The 18,496-nt window shown below is 41.6% G+C and overlaps 2 protein-coding genes across 6 annotated transcripts; one reads left to right on the forward strand and one right to left on the reverse strand.

The window, feature by feature from the left end:
- Nucleotides 1-918: 918 nt before the first annotated feature.
- On the forward strand, nucleotides 919-9,079 carry akr1a1b (aldo-keto reductase family 1, member A1b (aldehyde reductase)). Of its 2 annotated transcripts, none has more exons than XM_076141627.1 (9): nucleotides 919-1,013; nucleotides 2,053-2,148; nucleotides 2,664-2,783; nucleotides 3,733-3,884; nucleotides 5,299-5,494; nucleotides 6,716-6,915; nucleotides 7,268-7,340; nucleotides 7,607-7,693; nucleotides 8,057-9,077. In XM_076141627.1, exons 2-9 carry the CDS (start codon nucleotides 2,068-2,070, stop codon nucleotides 8,120-8,122), a joined length of 975 nt encoding a protein of 324 aa, XP_075997742.1. In that variant the 5' UTR covers nucleotides 919-1,013; nucleotides 2,053-2,067; the 3' UTR covers nucleotides 8,123-9,077. The 2 variants fall into 2 exon arrangements, with proteins under 2 accessions (XP_075997742.1, XP_075997743.1); XM_076141628.1 differs by having other exon boundaries at nucleotides 998-1,082; nucleotides 8,057-9,079.
- Nucleotides 9,080-10,389: 1,310 nt separating this feature from the next.
- cunh19orf44 (chromosome unknown C19orf44 homolog) lies at nucleotides 10,390-18,014 on the reverse strand. 4 transcript variants are annotated; one of them, XM_076141666.1, is made up of 10 exons: nucleotides 17,804-18,014; nucleotides 17,553-17,720; nucleotides 17,264-17,376; nucleotides 16,515-16,809; nucleotides 16,084-16,414; nucleotides 15,586-15,662; nucleotides 14,642-14,777; nucleotides 13,371-13,457; nucleotides 12,968-13,134; nucleotides 10,390-11,767 (listed from the first exon to the last, which is right to left on the reverse strand). In XM_076141666.1, the coding sequence occupies exons 1-10, from the start codon at nucleotides 17,927-17,929 to the stop codon at nucleotides 11,681-11,683; spliced, it is 1,587 nt and encodes a 528-aa protein (XP_075997781.1). In that variant the 5' UTR covers nucleotides 17,930-18,014; the 3' UTR covers nucleotides 10,390-11,680. The 4 variants fall into 4 exon arrangements, with proteins under 4 accessions (XP_075997781.1, XP_075997778.1, XP_075997779.1 ...); XM_076141663.1 differs by having other exon boundaries at nucleotides 10,397-11,767; nucleotides 14,273-14,777; XM_076141664.1 differs by having other exon boundaries at nucleotides 10,398-11,767; nucleotides 14,273-14,777; nucleotides 16,515-16,806.
- Nucleotides 18,015-18,496: the final 482 nt, after the last annotated feature.

The following is an 18,496-nucleotide window of genomic DNA, read 5'->3' on the forward strand; positions in this document are numbered from 1 at the left end:
CGCTCGCCCGCATGCTGCACTCTCTGGTTGAAACAGGCAGGTTCGTGGATAACGTTACGTCTCGGGATAAAATAGGCATCAAACTTCACCATAACTACATCAAACTGGTCTTCACTTTCCCCCTCTTCATAGGTGAAAGAGCTCAGTATGTTCTCCGCTTCCTTGCCGAGTGCATACACCAGCGTGCTCACTTGAACCAAACCGTCTTCCTTGTCCAGTTTAGTAGCCGTCCTGTAGCGGGAAAATCGTTTTTTCCAGTCAGGCCACTCCGCCGGTTTCTCAAAACAAAAACTCTCCGGTGGTTGAAACTTCGCCATCCTCGACGACTTCTGACACCATGTAATAAACTTATGTGTTTATTCTAAAATGATGAGAGTTCGTTGTTGTTTCAGCTTCGGTCTTTTATTGATATAGGTGCTCTCATAACACACGTGTCGGCCATAGCATTGACTGCCGTAAAATCCCCCGCATCGCTGTACGACTCTAACTGTCGTAAAACATCTATCAACATATACATGTCGCAAAACACATTCTCTGACATCCACCATTTTTTTTACCTGAATCGGCCTAGATTTGCCTTCTATTGGAGCCGTGAAGGCAGCTGACCTTTGCAGTCCATAGACCTTGGCCTTGACACTGACACTGACTTCAGTGGTGGTAAAGACCACTTTGGTTTAGGCTGAAGAACTGCTTTTCTTTTTGGCCTACAGAAGAAAAGGACTCTTTAAATGACCTGTTTTGTCTTTGCCCGTTTTGTGCGGTCCCCAACCACCGGTCCGCGGACCGGCATCGGTCCATGGTCATTTAGTACTGGGTCGCACAGAAAGACTGATAATTGCTAAAATACTTTTTAAGAGTTTTATTTTGAAAAATGAGTGGAACCATCCATCTGTGCGGCTTTGTGTCTTGACACATGTTAAAATGTTGCAAAAATGCGCTGTGAAGAGCCACCATTCTCTGCGCTGATTGGGGAAGTGCCGGCTGATCTGAAGTCTCACTAAAACCTACAAACAGTAAGTTGGTGGACTCAAGCTTAGCTTTGTGGTTTCATAAATGACCGAACGAACGGCAGCCATTCTGAGGTGATTTTACTTTATTGACACCGACAAAAGGCTGAGTACTTGGTGTGTAACAAAGAAAACCGTCACTACGCTCAGAGCGTGTGTGTGGTTTGGACTCAGACTAGCTAGTGTGTGTTATTCAATGCAGCCCGGCAGTTTTCTCCGCTAGTTAATATCGCTACATTGTGTGACTTTGTGCACAGTGATTTGTACAAATGGCTTCGTGTAACATTATCCGTTTTGAAAGTTATGAGGATATGTTTTGGCTCACAAACATTCGTGTTGCTTCCTAGGAGATCAGCTGACTGACTTCAGTCACAACATATGACGGTTAGTTTTAGGAATGTCATGTGTTGAACAGATACATTCGAGTTTCGTACTAAACTACGTTAACATTTTGTTGTCATGCTCTGTAAGTCTGGGATTGGAATTTGACAATAATTAAACGCATTTCTCCTCTTTTTGTTTTCAAATGGTCAGGTTCGTGATTGTTAAGGGAAATTCCTATTGTCAGCGTGTGTTTTTCTTTTGTTCTTATTCTTTTATAATAATTAAACCAGTTCTATTAACCATGCCATCCAAATTATTTTATATTCCCTGCCTCATCCTCCCCTCTGATACATTATTTGAGTTAGGGTAGGTCGAGGCAAAACATAATTTATCTTCAAGTCTTTAAAGTCACACAAAGTCCCTCTTGACAGCAGCAATAAAGCTTTCAAACACAAAGATCAAATGATTACCTTTTCACTACAATGGTAATACTTAGGTTTTGTGCACTGGTGCATCTCTTAAGAGAACAGGTTGTTCCAAACAGCTTCATCCTCCCGATAGACACCCTTCCTCAGCTCCTACCTCAGCTGCCTGACCTTCACTGAAATGCGTTATCTTTCCCTCAAGTTTGCACTGAGATTCTGTATGTTCAGCTTTAGATCTATGAGTAAGCCAAGCAGCATACCTCACTGACTGAGTTGTGTTCTCTTTTTGTTTTAAGGTGCATCTGAGAGACATGAATAACTTTGCAGTTCTGAATACTGGGCAGAAGATGCACCGACTTGGACTTGGAACATGGAAGAGTGAGCCAGGAAAGGTCGATGCCTCTCTCTTAACTATTGAACCTGTTGAAAAGACGTCTCACCCGGTTCACGCCTTTTCTAATCAGAAAGAGAAATTAAAAGGCAAATAACATGGAATGCAAATTTCTTGAGATTAGATCTATTCAGGGGTTGGGCTCAGATGTGGTGCTCTTCCTTCCATTGAAGGCGCTTTAATAGTGGAATTTAGCCACATTTGCGAACGGGCAGGTAGATCTTTTGAATATTTCCTTCAGTAATCACTTTGTAATCAACCTGCAATGGACTGGTAGATTGCGATCAATAGGTTTGGCTGATACAATTTCAGTCACTGTCAGATTTAACAAAATCCTCTGCAGAAATTAAAGATTAAGTTATTTTGTCAAGACTGTGAGAAATACAAATACTTCATCTGTTTTCTTTCTCTTACTTTGATTAACATTGCAACACGATAGAAGTACCCAGGTAATGGGTCTGTCTGCAATGATCTGTGATTGTCTCAAACAGAGTACCTATTTTCCCCTTGTCACAGGTAAAACAAGCGGTCATTTGGGCCTTGCAGGCTGGTTATCGCCACATTGACTGTGCTGCCATCTATGGCAATGAGGCTGAGATTGGAGAAGCTCTACACAAGACACTGGGACCTGACAAGGTAAATCAAATAATCCCCCTAATTGAAGAAGAAGATATCACAGTAATTTGAGAAATGACTGACAGAATGAATAACCAATGTACATGTACATCGTCTTTGTGTGGCGAGTGTCTGAATACCTGAAATTCTATCAGGGCATTATAACTACAAACCACAATGAAACAGTGGAGGAAAAATTACAGATAACCACAAAGGTCATAACGCAATTGATCAACTTATCATTAATTTATATGTAATACCATGCACAATTACATGTTTTAGATATATTATTCAACAAATGTAAATTGTGATGAGTAAATGAAAAGTGAAATATCTGAGGTTTTCATTACAACACTCTATTTGAATCCCGTTACATCCATGCCATGGGTGTGCTACCATGTTGACTGGTGACAGAGCAGCTGCTTTTCAGGGAAGTCAGGTCAGATCAAATCTTGAGTGCCATTCCGCCGTACTGTGTTTATGTTAAAGGGGGAGAATTTCCCAGTTCAGGGATGTCTGTAATGCAGCATTAATTAGCAAAGTTAAGAACTCTTGGCTTGGTAGATGCAGATTTCCACTGCACCAATATCAACACATCTGTCAATTTGACCTGCCTATTACCTTCCTTCTCTTCAGACAGAATATTGGACTAAGGCATCTTCTTCATTCATCAGGTCCTTAGATCTCTGAAGTAAACAGTCCCCTGAAACATAAGGGGTTTTGTGATAATCAAGTGGTTTAATTGATCAAATGCAGTGCTGGCATCTACTCCCCTTATTAAAGACGATGCATCAGCTCATTGTGGGTTAAACTGTCTGAATAAGTCACCTGTGATACTAATTAAATGACAGTATTCATTCCTGCTGTATCGTAGGCAAGTTATTTCAATATTTTTTGTTGTCTATTCTACTTCAAATATACAATATGTGTTGTGTTTGTCTCTGACGTGTAATTTATGTATGTGTACAAGGCACTGAAACGAGAGGATGTGTTCATCACATCCAAACTGTGGAACACCCGACACCATCCAGAAGACGTGGAGCCGGCGCTCCTGAAGACGTTAAAAGAGCTGAAACTGGAATTCCTGGACCTCTACCTCATCCACTGGCCCTACGCCTTCCAGTGAGTTAACCCCCAGCAAGGTGTCCACACGATATTAAGGCCATCGCTGTGGACTACTTAATACGATACTCCATCAATCTACAGATTATTTTGGTTACTAACCAAGTAATTGATGTTTGTACAGGCACAGCATATTCTCTGAGTATGTCCATCAGAGTTTCTTATTATAAGGGAAACGTGGAGGAGAAAAAATTCCCAATACAAGTTCATAAGTTTAATACTGTTATGTCTCTGTTAAAGTAGACATGTAAATAAAAATATGGAATTATTGGTGAGGGGAAGAGGTTAAGGTTAGTGTGAGGGGGTTGGTAAGTAACAATCTCAGATATGGTAAAAGGAAAGCGGTGACTGGATGTAGATGTGTCCAAATTGGGTTGCGACTGTGCCTTTACGTCCCGCCATATTTGATGAGACCTCTTCCTCCTCTTCTTCTTTGTTTAATGTTTGGCAAGCTGAATTAATGGTGCATGATCAACATGCATGACCAACAGGGCAGGAGGTCATATTGCATACATATACACATAATGTTTTTTATAATTATAATTGAGAAGTCAATGATTGAAGAGTTGCAATACTTATGTGAATGTAAATCTTCTTGAAGAATTCAACTTAAAAAATGTGTTTTTGCTGTTGGTGTGTTTAGCTTGATGAGGATTAAATGAATTTAGTTTCTTTTACAGTGTGACAGTAACATATCAAACAGAAGAAAACATAAAGGGATGTGAATAATCTGAAAGCACTGTACATTTCATACAGGTACAACTACATGCAACACTGCCACGTGGAGAGAAATCGAAATGCTAGTTACTTCTTGCTATACTTAGCCTCTATACTCTAAACAGTCTTATGCTTCCCAAATGTTATGGTGGTAAGCTGTAACTTGTATTTACCAGTTCAGTTTCAAGTTTATTATCATTTGCACAGTAAAACACAGGGTCATACTGTACATTGAAATTCTTTGTGACAAGACATCGACTGCAGCATATAGAAATTGAATTTAGTGCAATTTGTGCAAAAGTACTAAGCATAAAAGAAAATGGAATAAGAGAGCAGACCAGACTAAATAACGGAATAAAATATATATACATACAGACTATTACCAATAAATAAATCTAAAGTGGCATGAGTGCCAATGATAATGTAGTGCAAAGTCACGGGTTAAGTCCAGGCGCTGTTTGTTACATTACATTACATTACGACAATTTAGCTGACGCTGTTATCGAGAGTGACTTACATTACATTACCACCCATTACAGAGGGGGGAGCAATTGAGGGGTTGGTGCCTTGCTCAGGGGCACCTCGGCACGGACTCGAACTAGCGACCCTCTGGTTCCCAAGCGAAAGCTCTACCCACTGAGCTACTGCGCCTTGTTACTTTTGGTCCTCACAGTAAATGACTCTTTGTTTCTCTTAGACGCGGAGATGTTCCTTTCCCCAAAAAGGAAGATGGCACCATGTTGTATGACGACATAGACTATAAAATTACCTGGGCTGCCATGGAGAAGCTGGTGGAGAGAGGCCTCACCCGAGCCATCGGCCTGTCCAACTTCAACACTCGGCAGATAGATGACATTCTGTCTGTTGCCAGCATCAAACCCGCTGTCCTTCAGGTACTAAGTGCAGCAATGTGGTGGTGAAAGAATGTGAAAAACATTTCACTCACACTATGAATACATTTTGCATTGCTAAAAAATACAAAAATAGTACAAAAAGTCTGTCAAACTACTTAAAGACGGCAACTTAAGCCAAAAATCTTGTGAACACTTTCCCATTTCCTTTACCAGAACCCATTTCTTGGACCAATGTTGTTATTCTGTTGAGCTACAGACAGTAGGTACACAGGACGAGGGGAAACAAGGGGAAATGGTCATATTATGTCCTGGAAATGCTCCTTCAGTCTGTGTGCACTATAAAGAATATATCATAACATCAACAATTCCTTTACAAATACTTAACCAATACTCTAACCCAGTGGTTCCTAAAGTGGGGGGCGCAGAGCTATTGCAGGTTTGGCGCGGCGCGGGATAGGAAGGGGAGCGATATGAATAAAAACCGCCTCAGGTAAATGAATGAGGGCGCCCCCCCTCCATTAAAGCCATCACCCATCCCATATTGTTTTTTATTGTCTCCCCCCCGTAAGACCGGGGAAGAGAGCGATGTATGGGGGGCGCAAAACAATTCTGATCTATATGAAGGCCCTTCCCAAACTTTTCCCATAAAAAGTTTGGGAACCACTGCTCTAAGCTGTTAACATGGCCCCCTAACAGAACAGCCAGAACTGCTGCATTAGCACATACTACACTGCTATTGTGAAAAGGGCTTAAAGAAAAGCTCCATCATTTCCTATGTCACATCTTTCATTGTTTTTGTCATTAACATTTGTAAATTGTTGTAAGCTGTCAGCAGAGTGCTTATGTCCATAGTCCCTCAGTGTTGAATACAATGTGCAGTATTTTAGCAAAAGTATGATAGAATTGTCAGTACAACAAATACATTACATTACATTACGATCATTTGGCAGACGCTTTTACCTAAAAGGGACTTACATTACATCACCACCCTTCGCAGAGGGGGGAGCAATTGAGGGTTCGGTGCCTTGCTCAGGGGCACCTCGGCAGGGGCTCGAACCGGCCACCCTCCGGTTCCCAAGCGGAAGCACTACCCACTGAGCCACTGCCTCTAACGATCGTGAAATGATTTCCAACTACTGTTCAAGAAGTACATTACAATTAAACATTGTAACAAACCATTTTCCTCCTCTCTTAAAGTAATGTAATCTAAAAAGTTTTAACTTTGATGTTCTGAAACTTTTCTTGGGGGGGGGGTTACAGGTAGAGAGCCACCCCTATTTGAACCAGGTGGAGCTATTTGCCAGCTGCCAGGACCGGGGCCTGGTGATGACAGCTTACAGTCCTCTAGGATCTCCTGACCGGGCTTGGAAACACCCAGATGAACCGGTCCTGCTTGATGAGCCTATGATCACCACTCTTGCAGGGAAATATAACAAGTCTCCTGCTCAGATTATTCTGAGGTGATTTGAATGTCTTGCCAGTTGTACAAATATAAGAAAGGTGCATTTTTATAACAAAATGACACCTTTTTCACAGGGTATGCTTACAAACGCATCTGAATATGAACTAGTTATTACGTATGATATTATAGTATATAGGATAATGTGTGTTAAATCCAGTTGATAGAGGTCTGTGTCTGTCCATAGATTTGTTCAGCAATGCTTTGTCAGAATGGCATGCATCCTATATGATTTAATATCAAATATAATGTTCCCATTTGATGTTTCACAACTAACATTTATAGAAGTTGGCTGGTTTTGTTTGTTTGACTTATGTGTTATTTGTTACAAATTGTTTGTTTTGCATTCCCAGGTGGCAGGTGCAGCGAGGAGTGGTAACAATCCCTAAGAGTGTGACAGAGTGTCGTATCAAAGAAAACATTCAGGTAGAGTAATATTTTTCTCAGCTATTAACACAATTCCTACATCACAAATACAGATGTGTTTGGGGGTTTTCTTTCAAGGTTGTGTGAGAATGTCCTGGCGCTGTAACTTCCAATTATGTTTTGATCTACTAGTCAATAGTAGATCAATAGTAATAATCAATAGTATCTACTGGATGGATTTTAAGGCAGAGCCCCTACAAATCTGTCTTATTACAAAGCACAGTATACTGTGTGGGTCAGAAGTGTTGATGTACACTTGTTCTCAGGTGTTTGACTTTACCATTGAAGAAGACGAAATGAAAGGTATCACAGCACTGAACAAAGGCTGGCGCTACATTGTACCAATGATCCAAGTAAGTAAACTTTTGTTCTGTCCACCTTAATTCATGTTTTCTGTGTGGAGCTAATACAATGTCATGGTCATTTGTCATTGGACAAACCAAAACCACTCAATACCACTCGATTTGGAGCCCCAAAAATGCATTTTCATATAGCTGCCATATTTATCCAATACTACGGTCGCACTTCAGTACAGAAGCCCAGACCAGCCCCCAAACCAAGGGAGGCTATGGTGAGTGTCAAATGAAAGAGTTAAGATTTCCTGTAGCATTGCAGCCCTCCATGGAGCCTGTTTGACCCAAGACTCAAAGCAACAACTCTGTCATTGTCAACTCAGGAGAAACATGAATGTTTTACTTTTGGTTTGGTTGTTGTAGGTGGAAGGAGAGCGGCTTCCCAGGGATGCAGGACATCCTTACTACCCTTTCAATGACCCCTACTGATTACTCACTCTAAGAGCTGAATTTGTGCCTTGGACATTCCAGCAACACAATCAAAAATCACCCACTCAAAACCATTTCTATAAGTTCTTAGACATCTTGAAATCAGTTTTTAATGTTGTTACTTTGGTTAATAAACTTGTTACTTCAGTTGTTCTTATTTGAGCGATTCACAATTAATTTGTATGATGGGATGTTTTGTCAATACTTGCATTTAATATTTTAAATGGAATGTTGATATTGCTTACATATGTCTGAGCAGATGATTGTGTTTTATGACATAAAATGTAGACTCTAGAGGAAGACTTTCACATTGTAGTGTGGCATCACTCAAAAACTTGTTTAGCCTTGGTGGAGGGATATGCTCTAACTCAGGGGTATCAAACTCAGGCCCACGGGCCAAATCTGGTCCGCAGTGCAATTATATTTGGCCCATGAGATAATATCAAATGTCTATTAGAGCTGGCCCGCCGGTATATAGCGCACGCGTCGCTAATACTACACATCCCAGAATGCTCTGCGAGTGGGTTCTCTATGACATCACAAGCCATCTTGATGTGCTCAACCTGCAGCTTCAGGGTCGGGGCTGTGTCACTGAAGACATGTACACTGCGGTGACGGCTTTTCAAACCAAGTTGTGCCTGTGGTAGACTAGGATGCTGTAAGGAAACTTCGGCAATTTTCCTGGCTTAGACCAATGTGCATCAGAGTAAACCAGAGTGTAGCAAACTGAGCCGGAATAATGCTTTCTTTATGCACTTTTTTGTTGCTACTCCAAGGCATGGACTGTTAAAAGTTTAATTGTTGGATTTCATTGAAGGAAATTATTATTTTATTGGTTGTTTTATAGTTCTGTGAAAAAAGGTTTCCATTGAAAATTTACTCTTATAATACTAATAATATTAACCTTTATAACAGGGGTCTCCAACCTTTTTGTCTCTGGCAGCTACTTTGACGAAATAAATGTGTCCGAGAGCTACTCATGTTTCACATTATTTGTAACATGTATATACATGGCTGATTCTCCACCCAAACCAGCTGAATGAGCGTCTTTAGAATCAGAATCAGAATCGCTTTATTCTCCAATTAAGTTTACCCTTAAGAGGAATTTGCTCTGGTCCTCGGTGCGTACATATAACATATAAAAAAGACAACAAGAAACAACATATAGGAACAGCAGCTCGGCAAATAATTAGATTAAAAACACAATAAATTAAATAAGTTAACTAAATGAATACTGATGAATAAAGTGTTAAAAAACGTGCAAGGGTTTATTGTAATAAATTAACTAAATTGAATACTGTTAAATAAAGTGAATGTGTAGGGGTTTATTATGAAGTCAACACCTGGGCCTTGTTGATAAGGCCCACTGCAGAGGGAAAGAAACTCGATTTGTCGCGTGAGGTTTTGGTCCTAGGCGAGGGTTAAAAAACAGTTTGTGTCCAGGGTGGGAATCTTGCCTGCCCGCTTCAGGGTCCGGGAGGCGTACAGGTCCTGGAGGGACGGCAGATTGCAGCAGATCACCTTCTCTGCACAGCGGATGATACGCAGCCTGCCCTTGTCCTTGGCAGTGGCTGCAGCGAACCAGACGGTGATGGAGGAGGTGAGGATGGACTCAATGATTGCAGAGAAGAAGCGTACCATGCATGAGTTTTCCTGTGTAGCAGGGTTTGTCGTTGTTGAAACACACCCTGGTGCGTGTCGGTACACAGCTGTCCTCACAGGAGCTGATGTATGACGTCACAGCCTCTGTGTACTCGTCCAGGCTGACGGTGTCAGACCTGAAAACGTCCCAGTCACTGCAGTCAAAGCACGCCTGAAGATTCTCTAGAGCCTCACTGGTCCACATCTTAGATGTCCTCACAACAGGTTTACACAGTTTGAGTTTCTGCCCTTATGCGGGAATCAGATGGACCACGCGGTGATAGGCCCCACTGACTGTGGTGTAACAATGATCCAAGGTGTTCTCCTCTCTGGTCGGACATTTAATGAATTGTCTGTATTTGGGGAGTTAATGGCTGAGATTTCCTTTGTTAAAGTCGCCGAGGACAATTACTAAGGAGTCCGGATTGGTTCGTTCTATACACAGAATCTGGTCGGCAAGTGCGCATTGAGCCTCTTGCGCATTGGCACTCGGTGGAATGTAAACACCGACCGGAATGAATGAAGCTAACTCATGGGGGGAATAAAAGGGTTTGCAGTTGAAAATGAATGTTTCCAGAGTAGGAGAGCAGTGCTGTAGGATCACTGTCACATCGTTGCACCAGCCACTGTTGGTGTAAAAACAGTATTTCTACAGATGAAATTAGAAAAGTGGGAAGCAGATCCACTGGAGTAGATCCCCTGATGTTTAGGAGCTCCTCTCTGCTGAGAGAGGCCTCAAGAGCGGAGTTTGACAAACAAGCAAATAACAAAAAACAAATCGCACCGAAACACCGATGCTGCCATACGCGGCACCATCTTGCATCGAATCAGAGAGTTAGTGTGAACATTTACTAAATGTTGATATCCAACTCTCAACACTCACATTTTGTGTCAAAATGCACTTCAATTCAGCAACATGAGCATGTTTTTTTCTGTATACATTTTCAGTGTCAATCTCATGAAAAACAAAACAATGATATTACTGATTTTACTATTTTACCAATACTATACCTTTCATATTTCAAATTTGTCTGTACACATATCACTGTCACAACTTCCCTTCACATTCCCTGTAATTCGGGGAATTCCCTGTAGTTCCCATATCATCTGTACTTCACATGCATTCAGTCTGTTCTGATGTTAGTGAGATGACAGAGTGTGTGGTAAGGTATAGTATTAGAAATATAGCAAAATCAGTAATAACATTGTTTTGTTTTCTATGAGATTAATATGATGTTAATTCATTTGTGTATGCTTGACACTAAAGATGTATACAGAAAAAAACAAGCTCATGTTGCTGAATTGAAGTCCTTTTTGCTACAAAATGTGAGTGTTGGATAACGACATTTTGTAAATGTTAACACAAAAGACGCTTATTCAGCTGGTTTGGGTGGAGAATCAGCCATGTGGACAAATGCTACTAATAATGTAAAACACTAGTAGCTCTCAGACACTTTTATTTTATCAAAGTAGCTCTCAGAGGCAATAAGGTTGGAGACCACTGTACCAGAGTATTTGCAAGCCAGTAACTAAACTGCTAGATTATAAACTGATTTTCAACTGCTGAACCCCTAATTTGCAGCCAATGCATCTACTACTTATCATGTAAAAATAGTGCTGCACAACAGTCTTGCAGAGGAAACATTATGGACACATTCACGCGCAACACATACAAAACATACAGTACCTGTATTGACGCAATGAATGTATCGCTAATGTGATCATTTACAAATTGGCGCCTTTTTTATCTAAAGAAATACATGATTTATCATGGCTTGTAGACCAAATTTCCTTGTATACAAATCTCCTTTAATAAGATGGCTACTGTGGTGCATTTGCAGATGCAGTAAATTCAGGGAATCTCCGCCACTTTTCACACACTGAGTAGGCGATCAAATTTTTCAGCAGTGGCAGTGTTCAGACATAGTGGTCTCTCATCTCTTGTTGCACCTCTTCTAAGGCTTTTTCCATGGTCAACTTAGGAGCTCTGTGCTTCCTGATGTGCTGTGGAAAGAATAAAGGTGAGGTGAAGGTCAACTTACACTTTAAAAAAAGGATAAAAGTATTTTTATTGAAGAAAGCATTTGACATAACAATGTCGTAAGCATACAGTTACGGCGCATTTTGGAGACTGTTTTGTGATTTTTTTGTGAAAGAGAAAAAGAGAGAGGGAGAGAGAAGAAAGAAATGTTGGCTGAGACCTGTGGAATGTGATACACACGTGGACAAAATGTACAAGGAGACGAGGGGACGTGACTTGGGCTGATGACCTGTTCAGTTGGGTTGTTTATAACACCGTTGTTGGAGATAAATAGTTGGGTTCAGTGTCAAAACAGCGATAAAAACAATACGGGGCGGCTGATCGGTGTAACGTGGGAGGAAGATACTATATGAAACGTATCGCCTCATTCATTTACCTGAGGCTGTACTTATTCATATCACTCCTCTTTCTATCCTGCGCCCCACACTTTGGGAACCACTGCTCTATGGGGTTGAAGTCAGGCGAGTTTGCTGGCCAATCAAGCGCAGTAAAACCATGGCAGTTAAACCACTTATTGGTACTTTTGGCAGTGTGGGCAGGTGCCAAGTCCTGCTGGAAAATGAAATCAGCATCTCCATAAAGTAAAATATTTATTTTCTGAGATACTGAATTTGGGGTTTTCATGAGCTGTAAGCCACACTTATCAAAATGATAATAAATAAAGGCTTAAAATATTTCACTTTGTGTGTAATGAATCTAAAATATATGAGTTTAACTTTTTGAATTGAATTACTGAAAAAAATAAATATAATAATTAATTTTCCACGATATTCTAATTTATTGAGCTGCACCTGTATGTTCACAGTGGTGATCATGACAGAATATGAGTTCAAATGCCAGAAATTAAACCCTCCCATACTTATCTTTCACAATTCCTGGAAGTGTTACAGAATTTTGTTAGATCTGTCAAAAGCAAATATTTTATTATGTCCTCGGTCAAAGAGACAGCATTGTGAAGAAAGAATTTTACACTCCATTGACTTCCACACTTAACTGTGGCTGTGCTCATTTACAACATCAGTTGTCAGTTAAAACTCAATAAATGGAAGAAATGTGGCATCACAAAATGTATTGGTGCTGACTAATTTGCAGTAGATTGAGTAAATTGTGTTCAATTTAACAAACTTGATGTGAAACGATTATCTGGCCCGTTCACAGCTTACCTGCATGGTCTCTTCCAGATTAGTGTATTTGTAGTCTGGATGTCCCATGCTCTCTACCAGGCAGAAGTGAAGATACCGGCTCCTTTCAATGAACTGCCTCGTCAAGGCAAGCTGCTGTCTCAGCATTTCATTGAGGGCAAACATAGCTGGATTGTATGCCCTGAGAGCTGATAAACATAGATATAGCCATATAAACAATTAGATCAGCAGTCATCCATGCATATTAATTCATGGGTGTTTTCTTCTAGGGGACACCTGCAGTAGCAGGTGCAGTAACTATATGTGTTGTACCTAGGTGCTTTGTACTTTTACAGTATTTCCATAGATATCCACTCAATGTTTGTTGAATCGTATTTTTCAATATCTCTTATTTCTGCAGTAGTGTTGTGTCTTTGTGCCTTACCCTCCACAGTTTCTGCATTGACATACGTGGCTATAGGACTGGGATCCACATATTTTTGGCGTACTTCAGGAGCCAGCTTCGGTATACCTGTAGAGAGGGGATAGCTGATCTTATCTCTAGTAATTTTACACGTACACCAATCTTAAAGCCAATACTAAGACATATGATGATGCTGATGATGGAAGACGTCTGTGGACCAAAGCATGTGATGAAATTAACAAGAGACATTGTGGATCTTCAGTTTGACTTAAGCATGTAAAGAGGTGGCCATTCAACTGTATCTATCTGAAACATTAAAAATCAACCATTCTTTTGGGAATATTCAAATAAAAATTAATCATGCTTGAAACGTCCCTCCACCTTGAAACATACTCCAGGATATTTTGTTTGTACTAAACCCATGGTGTAATTAAGTTTCCGTACTCCTATTTGTAAATTCAGTTCAAGAACATTTGAGCAAAAAAATCATTATGTATTATGTATTATTATAATTGAATCAAGGTGAAGATTTTAGACTCCTAAATCATCAAATTGTTACCTAAAGAATTGCACAGGCAGTCCCCAGGTTTCAAGTTCTGTTTTTCAAGTCTGTCTTTCAGTCAAATGAGAAAGTCGTAACAGTTATGTGCGGTTCACATTTAACGTCAAGTAGTCAAACACAACAGTGTTTATGCATAGTGTTTTAGGTGTAATTCACATGGACACAAAATAGTCCGTCCATTGTCAGTACGTAGTGTTGTATGTATCTAAACTTTTTATAATTATAGGCTTCATGGAGGTCGGTACATAAGTACAGGATGTTTGTAAATTAGGCGATAGTAGCTCAGGGACTGCCTGTAATCAAACTGAATTGCCTTGGGGCCAAAGATTTACGCCCCTACTTTGACATACAGTAAATGCACCTATGGCAGGCTCACCAGCTGACCAGGCCTGAGCCAGTGGATGAGGATGAGTCTGTACTGCTGCCTCTTTTCTCTGTACTCCTCTGCCCAGCTGCCTGCTGGGCAATGAACATGAGGACTGGCTGGCATGTGACGCAGAGGCTCTGGGGACCCTAATTCTGCTGAACAATGTTGGGCTGCGGTTGGAGGTCCGTGTCGCAGATGAGCACCGAATGTCCGAGAACCTGCTGGAATAATCATCATCTGTCTTTCCATGTGACTCCTGTGCCTCTTCACCGACCTCAGAGACGTCCTCCTCTTCCTCCGTGTCGCCAACAAGGCACTCCAAAACCTGACTGGCATTGTAATCTGCCTCTGTTCTGCTCTTACTTTCAAAGTCACTCTGATAGTCTAGCACATCCTCCTCCTGCTGTTCCTCCTTAACCTCCTCAAGACCGGACAGCTGCTGATAACCATTCAGGGATGCTGGAACAATGGCTCTGTGTTTGGAGTTTTTGGATTCTCCCTGAGGAAACAGTAGAGATATTAGTTTAAGCCAGTGTTTTTCAACCGGTGTGCTGTGGGATATTATCCAACTTCATTTAATTAGTCCGCGAGCCGATCCAGGCGATCCAGGCCAGGCTGGCCAGACCCGCAGCTCGAGCGAGACAGACCGGCAGATCGGAAATTTCGAAGCACGCACCCACCCCACCCGTCCGCAAAATTGTTGTGTTCAATCGCAAATTTCGAACAGGGGTTAAACCACATGCGAACATGTCAATCTGAAATTGCGTGCCCCTCTTACACACACACACGCATTACAGAGGGGTCAACGCAGGGCAGCCATGATACAGCGCCGGTGGAGCAGTTTTGGGGGTTTGGTGCCTTCCTCAAGGGCACCTCGGCAGTGCCCTGTAGGTAAACTGGCAACTCTCCAGCTGCCAGTCCACTTTCTTAGTCAAGTCAAGTCAAGTCAAGTCAAGTCAAGTCAAGTTTTGTACAGCCCAATGTCACACACAATGTCTCAAGGGGCTTGACAGACCCAAAACATCAGGAAATTTCCCAACCCAGCCCAAAGCTCTCAAGGAAGACGAGGAAAAACTCCCCAGAAAACCTAAATGGATAAGGAAAAAAAAGGAAGAAACCTCTGGAGAGGCAATTCCATGAGAGATTCCCTCTCCAACACAACTCAAACTCAACTGCCTTCTTCAATGCACAGAAGGAAACAGAAAGAACAAAAATACATATTATTATGGTATAACCAAAAACAGCAACAATAATCCATTATTGGGCAGTTACTGCCAGTTCATACACACACACACACACACACACACCTCAGTTTGTGTTTCATCAGTAAGTCCAGCAGTGGCAGGTTCAAGGTCATCGAGTGTCAGGATGTTGATCCTGAAATCTGCAGACACAACCATGCATTTGATGCAAGACAATAGAGCCATGGTTAGGTGGCACCTGTCTATATACAAGCATGAGTACACAACATATTTTCATGATTCAACTGATTATTCAGAAAGTTAAACTTTTATAGTTCTATGTAGGCTGTCTATCTCACATGATAGATGATAGATAGATAGATAAATAGATAGATAGATAGATAGATAGATAGATAAATAGATAGATAGATAGATAGATAGATAGATAGATAGATAGATAGATAGATAGATAGATAGATAGATAGATAGATAGATAGATAGATAGATAGATGCTGAGGAGACTAGTGATAGTGAGAATATTACATATTTCTCTTGACCTTTTAAATCAAACAATGAAATTCATTCTTTATTGAAGCACTTGATGTGCTGATAAACATCTCTCACCTTCAGAGGTAGATAAGCTCATCTCATTGTGGGAATCTTCTGAGCCAGGACCCGCAACAAACAGCTCATCCAGAGACAGAGCCTCATTATAGTCCAAAAGGGAGGACAAAGAGCTCTGTGGACTACCTGCCCTAGATGGGGAGCCGATAGGAGGAGTAGAGGAGACACAAGGAGGAGGTGGCAATGGAGAAAGCACAAAGGGGCTCAGGTGGGCTTGAGCCGAGGCAACGAGGTTAGAAGGAGAACCACACTGAGAAGAGCAGGACGATGAGGGATGGACAGCAGCCAAACAAGGTGTGGAGGAGACAGTCGGACTCTTTTTGCTCATTATCTATTGGGTAGAAAGCATACAAATATCATGTCAATCAAAAGGCTACAGTCATTAAAATAAAAGCTGTTTTCCCCGTGTATAGAGCTGTAAGCATATGAACCTTTCCTGATGTTCTCATTGCAGAGGGTCTCTCGTGTGGTAACAAGCTTTTCTTAAATGAAACTGACTTTCCAAGCAGCCGGTTCATCATTTTTTCCTCATCTGTTTTCAAACTGGTAGCACTACTGCTGTCAACAGTTAAAGCTGCCTTAGTCTTGATGAAACGCTTCTCTCTCAGGCTTGGCTCACTGCTGAACTGAGCCTTAAAAGACTGGCTGGATGATGTTTGCGATACGACACCCATGTCAGGCCTTGTTTCCGGAGCCTTCTCCTGGGAGTCTTTGTGGCTGCTGCTGCTTTTGGTAAAGAAAAGGAATTTTTATTGGGTCAAATCACAAGCAAACACGTCACCATGCAAACACGTCAATCCGTGCCCCTCTTACACACACGCTTAGGGGCACCTTGGCAGTGCCCTGGAGGCAAACTGGCAACCCTCTAGCTGCCAGTCCACTTCACTTATTTTCAAAAGAGAAAGATTAGTAAAGAAAGACAGACCGACAATGAGACAGAGAGAAAGAGAAGAAAAGCTTGAAAGACACAGAGCACATACACATTCCATGACCGCACCAAAGAGAGCATAGAAGGTAACTACTAACCTTATTTGGCATCATGTAATTCAGAGTAAAACTATAGTTTTGAAGTACAGCAGATAGTGTAGACTGGAGTGTACTTGGACACTCCTGTGAGATGTGGGTTGCACTTGCATTTCATCTCCTGTCTCAAAGGGAAGATATTTCCAAAGAAATTTACCTGGATTCAGGCATTTGACTCTTGCTGATGGTTGTGCCATTTGTTGCAGCCGGAGGCATGTTCTTCTTCAAGAACCTGATACCTTCTCCAATAGAGCTCTGAGTGTTAGGATCCTAGCAAAGGAAAATAAGGGAGGCTCAGGCAGCTTGACAAGAGGAAGCTTGACCTGTCTGCAAGCAATTACAGGTTTCCCAAAACCAAAAACATGGTAGATGGTAAAATCCCCCGCCCCTTCCAGAAAGGGGGGGGGGGGCAGCAACCATTGACAATACTGCCTTGAATTGATTACCTTGAAAGATTCCACACCAAGTCCCTGGATCATGTTAGCAGGAGAATCCAAAACGCCAGCCCCATTATCAGCAGCTGAGCTGGATGAGGACAGGTCACTCAGATCAGAGAGGAAGTCGTGTGTATGTAGGGGGGCAGATCTGGTTTTAAGAGCCCCCCGCACAGGTCCCTAAGAGGAACAGGACAGAGAGAAGTCTACTACCGTGTTATTAGCTCCAAACTCTTATCAGCTCTTTGCCTTAGTGAACTCACGGTACTTCTTGCCGTTTTGACTGCTGGTCTCCCTGTGGACTCCGCGTCGCCCCCTCGGTTTCTTCTCGCAGACAGCAGCGCCTGTGCGCGATCCAAAGCGGAGCTTCGACGGCCTTCGCTCCACATCTTTAGCCCAGTCTCAGGTGGCGTCCCACTTTGGCATGTTGCTGTGACAACCCGGTAGCGACAGTTTTATATGGCTGCGTCTGATTTGGACCACGCATGCGCAAAACCGCGATAGACCACGCATGCGCAAACTCTCCTTTATTTATTTAGAATTGTTGTTTATTTGGTTATTGTTGTTATGACATCATCATTTATCATTTTGTGACCATGAGAAACAATGGAATCAATTAATATTTAATACAAAGACATAAAAATAAGTTTTCATGATCATGTCCTGTGTTCAAGAGTTTTTGTTTTGTTTCGCAAGAAACAACATGCTGCTGTATTTACTTGTGTAGAAGTCAGTGCTTCTCAAACATTTCCTTCCTGGGGACCTTAAGTATTGCTTAAACTAATATCTGTACTGTCTCCTCAGGGAGAATCCAAAAACTCAAGACACAAAGCCATTGTTCCAGCAACCCTGAATGGTTATCAGCAGCTGTCCGGTCTGGAGGAGGTTGAGGAGGAACAGCAGGAGGAGGATGTGCTAGACTATCAGAGTGACTTTGAAAGTACTTTGTGGGCGAC

Source organism: Genypterus blacodes, unplaced genomic scaffold, assembly GCF_046128005.1.
Source record: "Genypterus blacodes isolate CSIRO-AG114 ecotype Tasmania unplaced genomic scaffold, CSIRO-AGI_Gbla_v1 ptg000019l_1, whole genome shotgun sequence".
Lineage (NCBI taxonomy): Eukaryota > Metazoa > Chordata > Actinopteri > Ophidiiformes > Ophidiidae > Genypterus > Genypterus blacodes.

Bases quoted from the DNA above. Each gene is read 5' to 3' on its own strand.
- akr1a1b (XM_076141627.1), top strand. From the start codon at position 2,068: ATGAATAACTTTGCAGTTCTGAATACTGGGCAGAAGATGCACCGACTT. The intron at 2,149-2,663 runs GTCGATGCCTCT...CCCTTGTCACAG, and splicing joins GGAAGAGTGAGCCAGGAAAG to GTAAAACAAGCGGTCATTTG. The intron at 3,885-5,298 runs GTGAGTTAACCC...TGTTTCTCTTAG, and splicing joins CACTGGCCCTACGCCTTCCA to ACGCGGAGATGTTCCTTTCC.
- cunh19orf44 (XM_076141663.1), bottom strand. From the start codon at position 17,929: ATGTGGAGCGAAGGCCGTCGAAGCTCCGCTTTGGATCGCGCACAGGCG. The intron at 15,663-16,083 runs GTGAGAGATGTT...TTGTGTCTGCAG, and splicing joins GAGCTTATCTACCTCTGAAG to ATTTCAGGATCAACATCCTG. The intron at 13,458-14,272 runs GTGCATTTACTG...CCCTCTCTACAG, and splicing joins AGCTGGTGAGCCTGCCATAG to GTATACCGAAGCTGGCTCCT.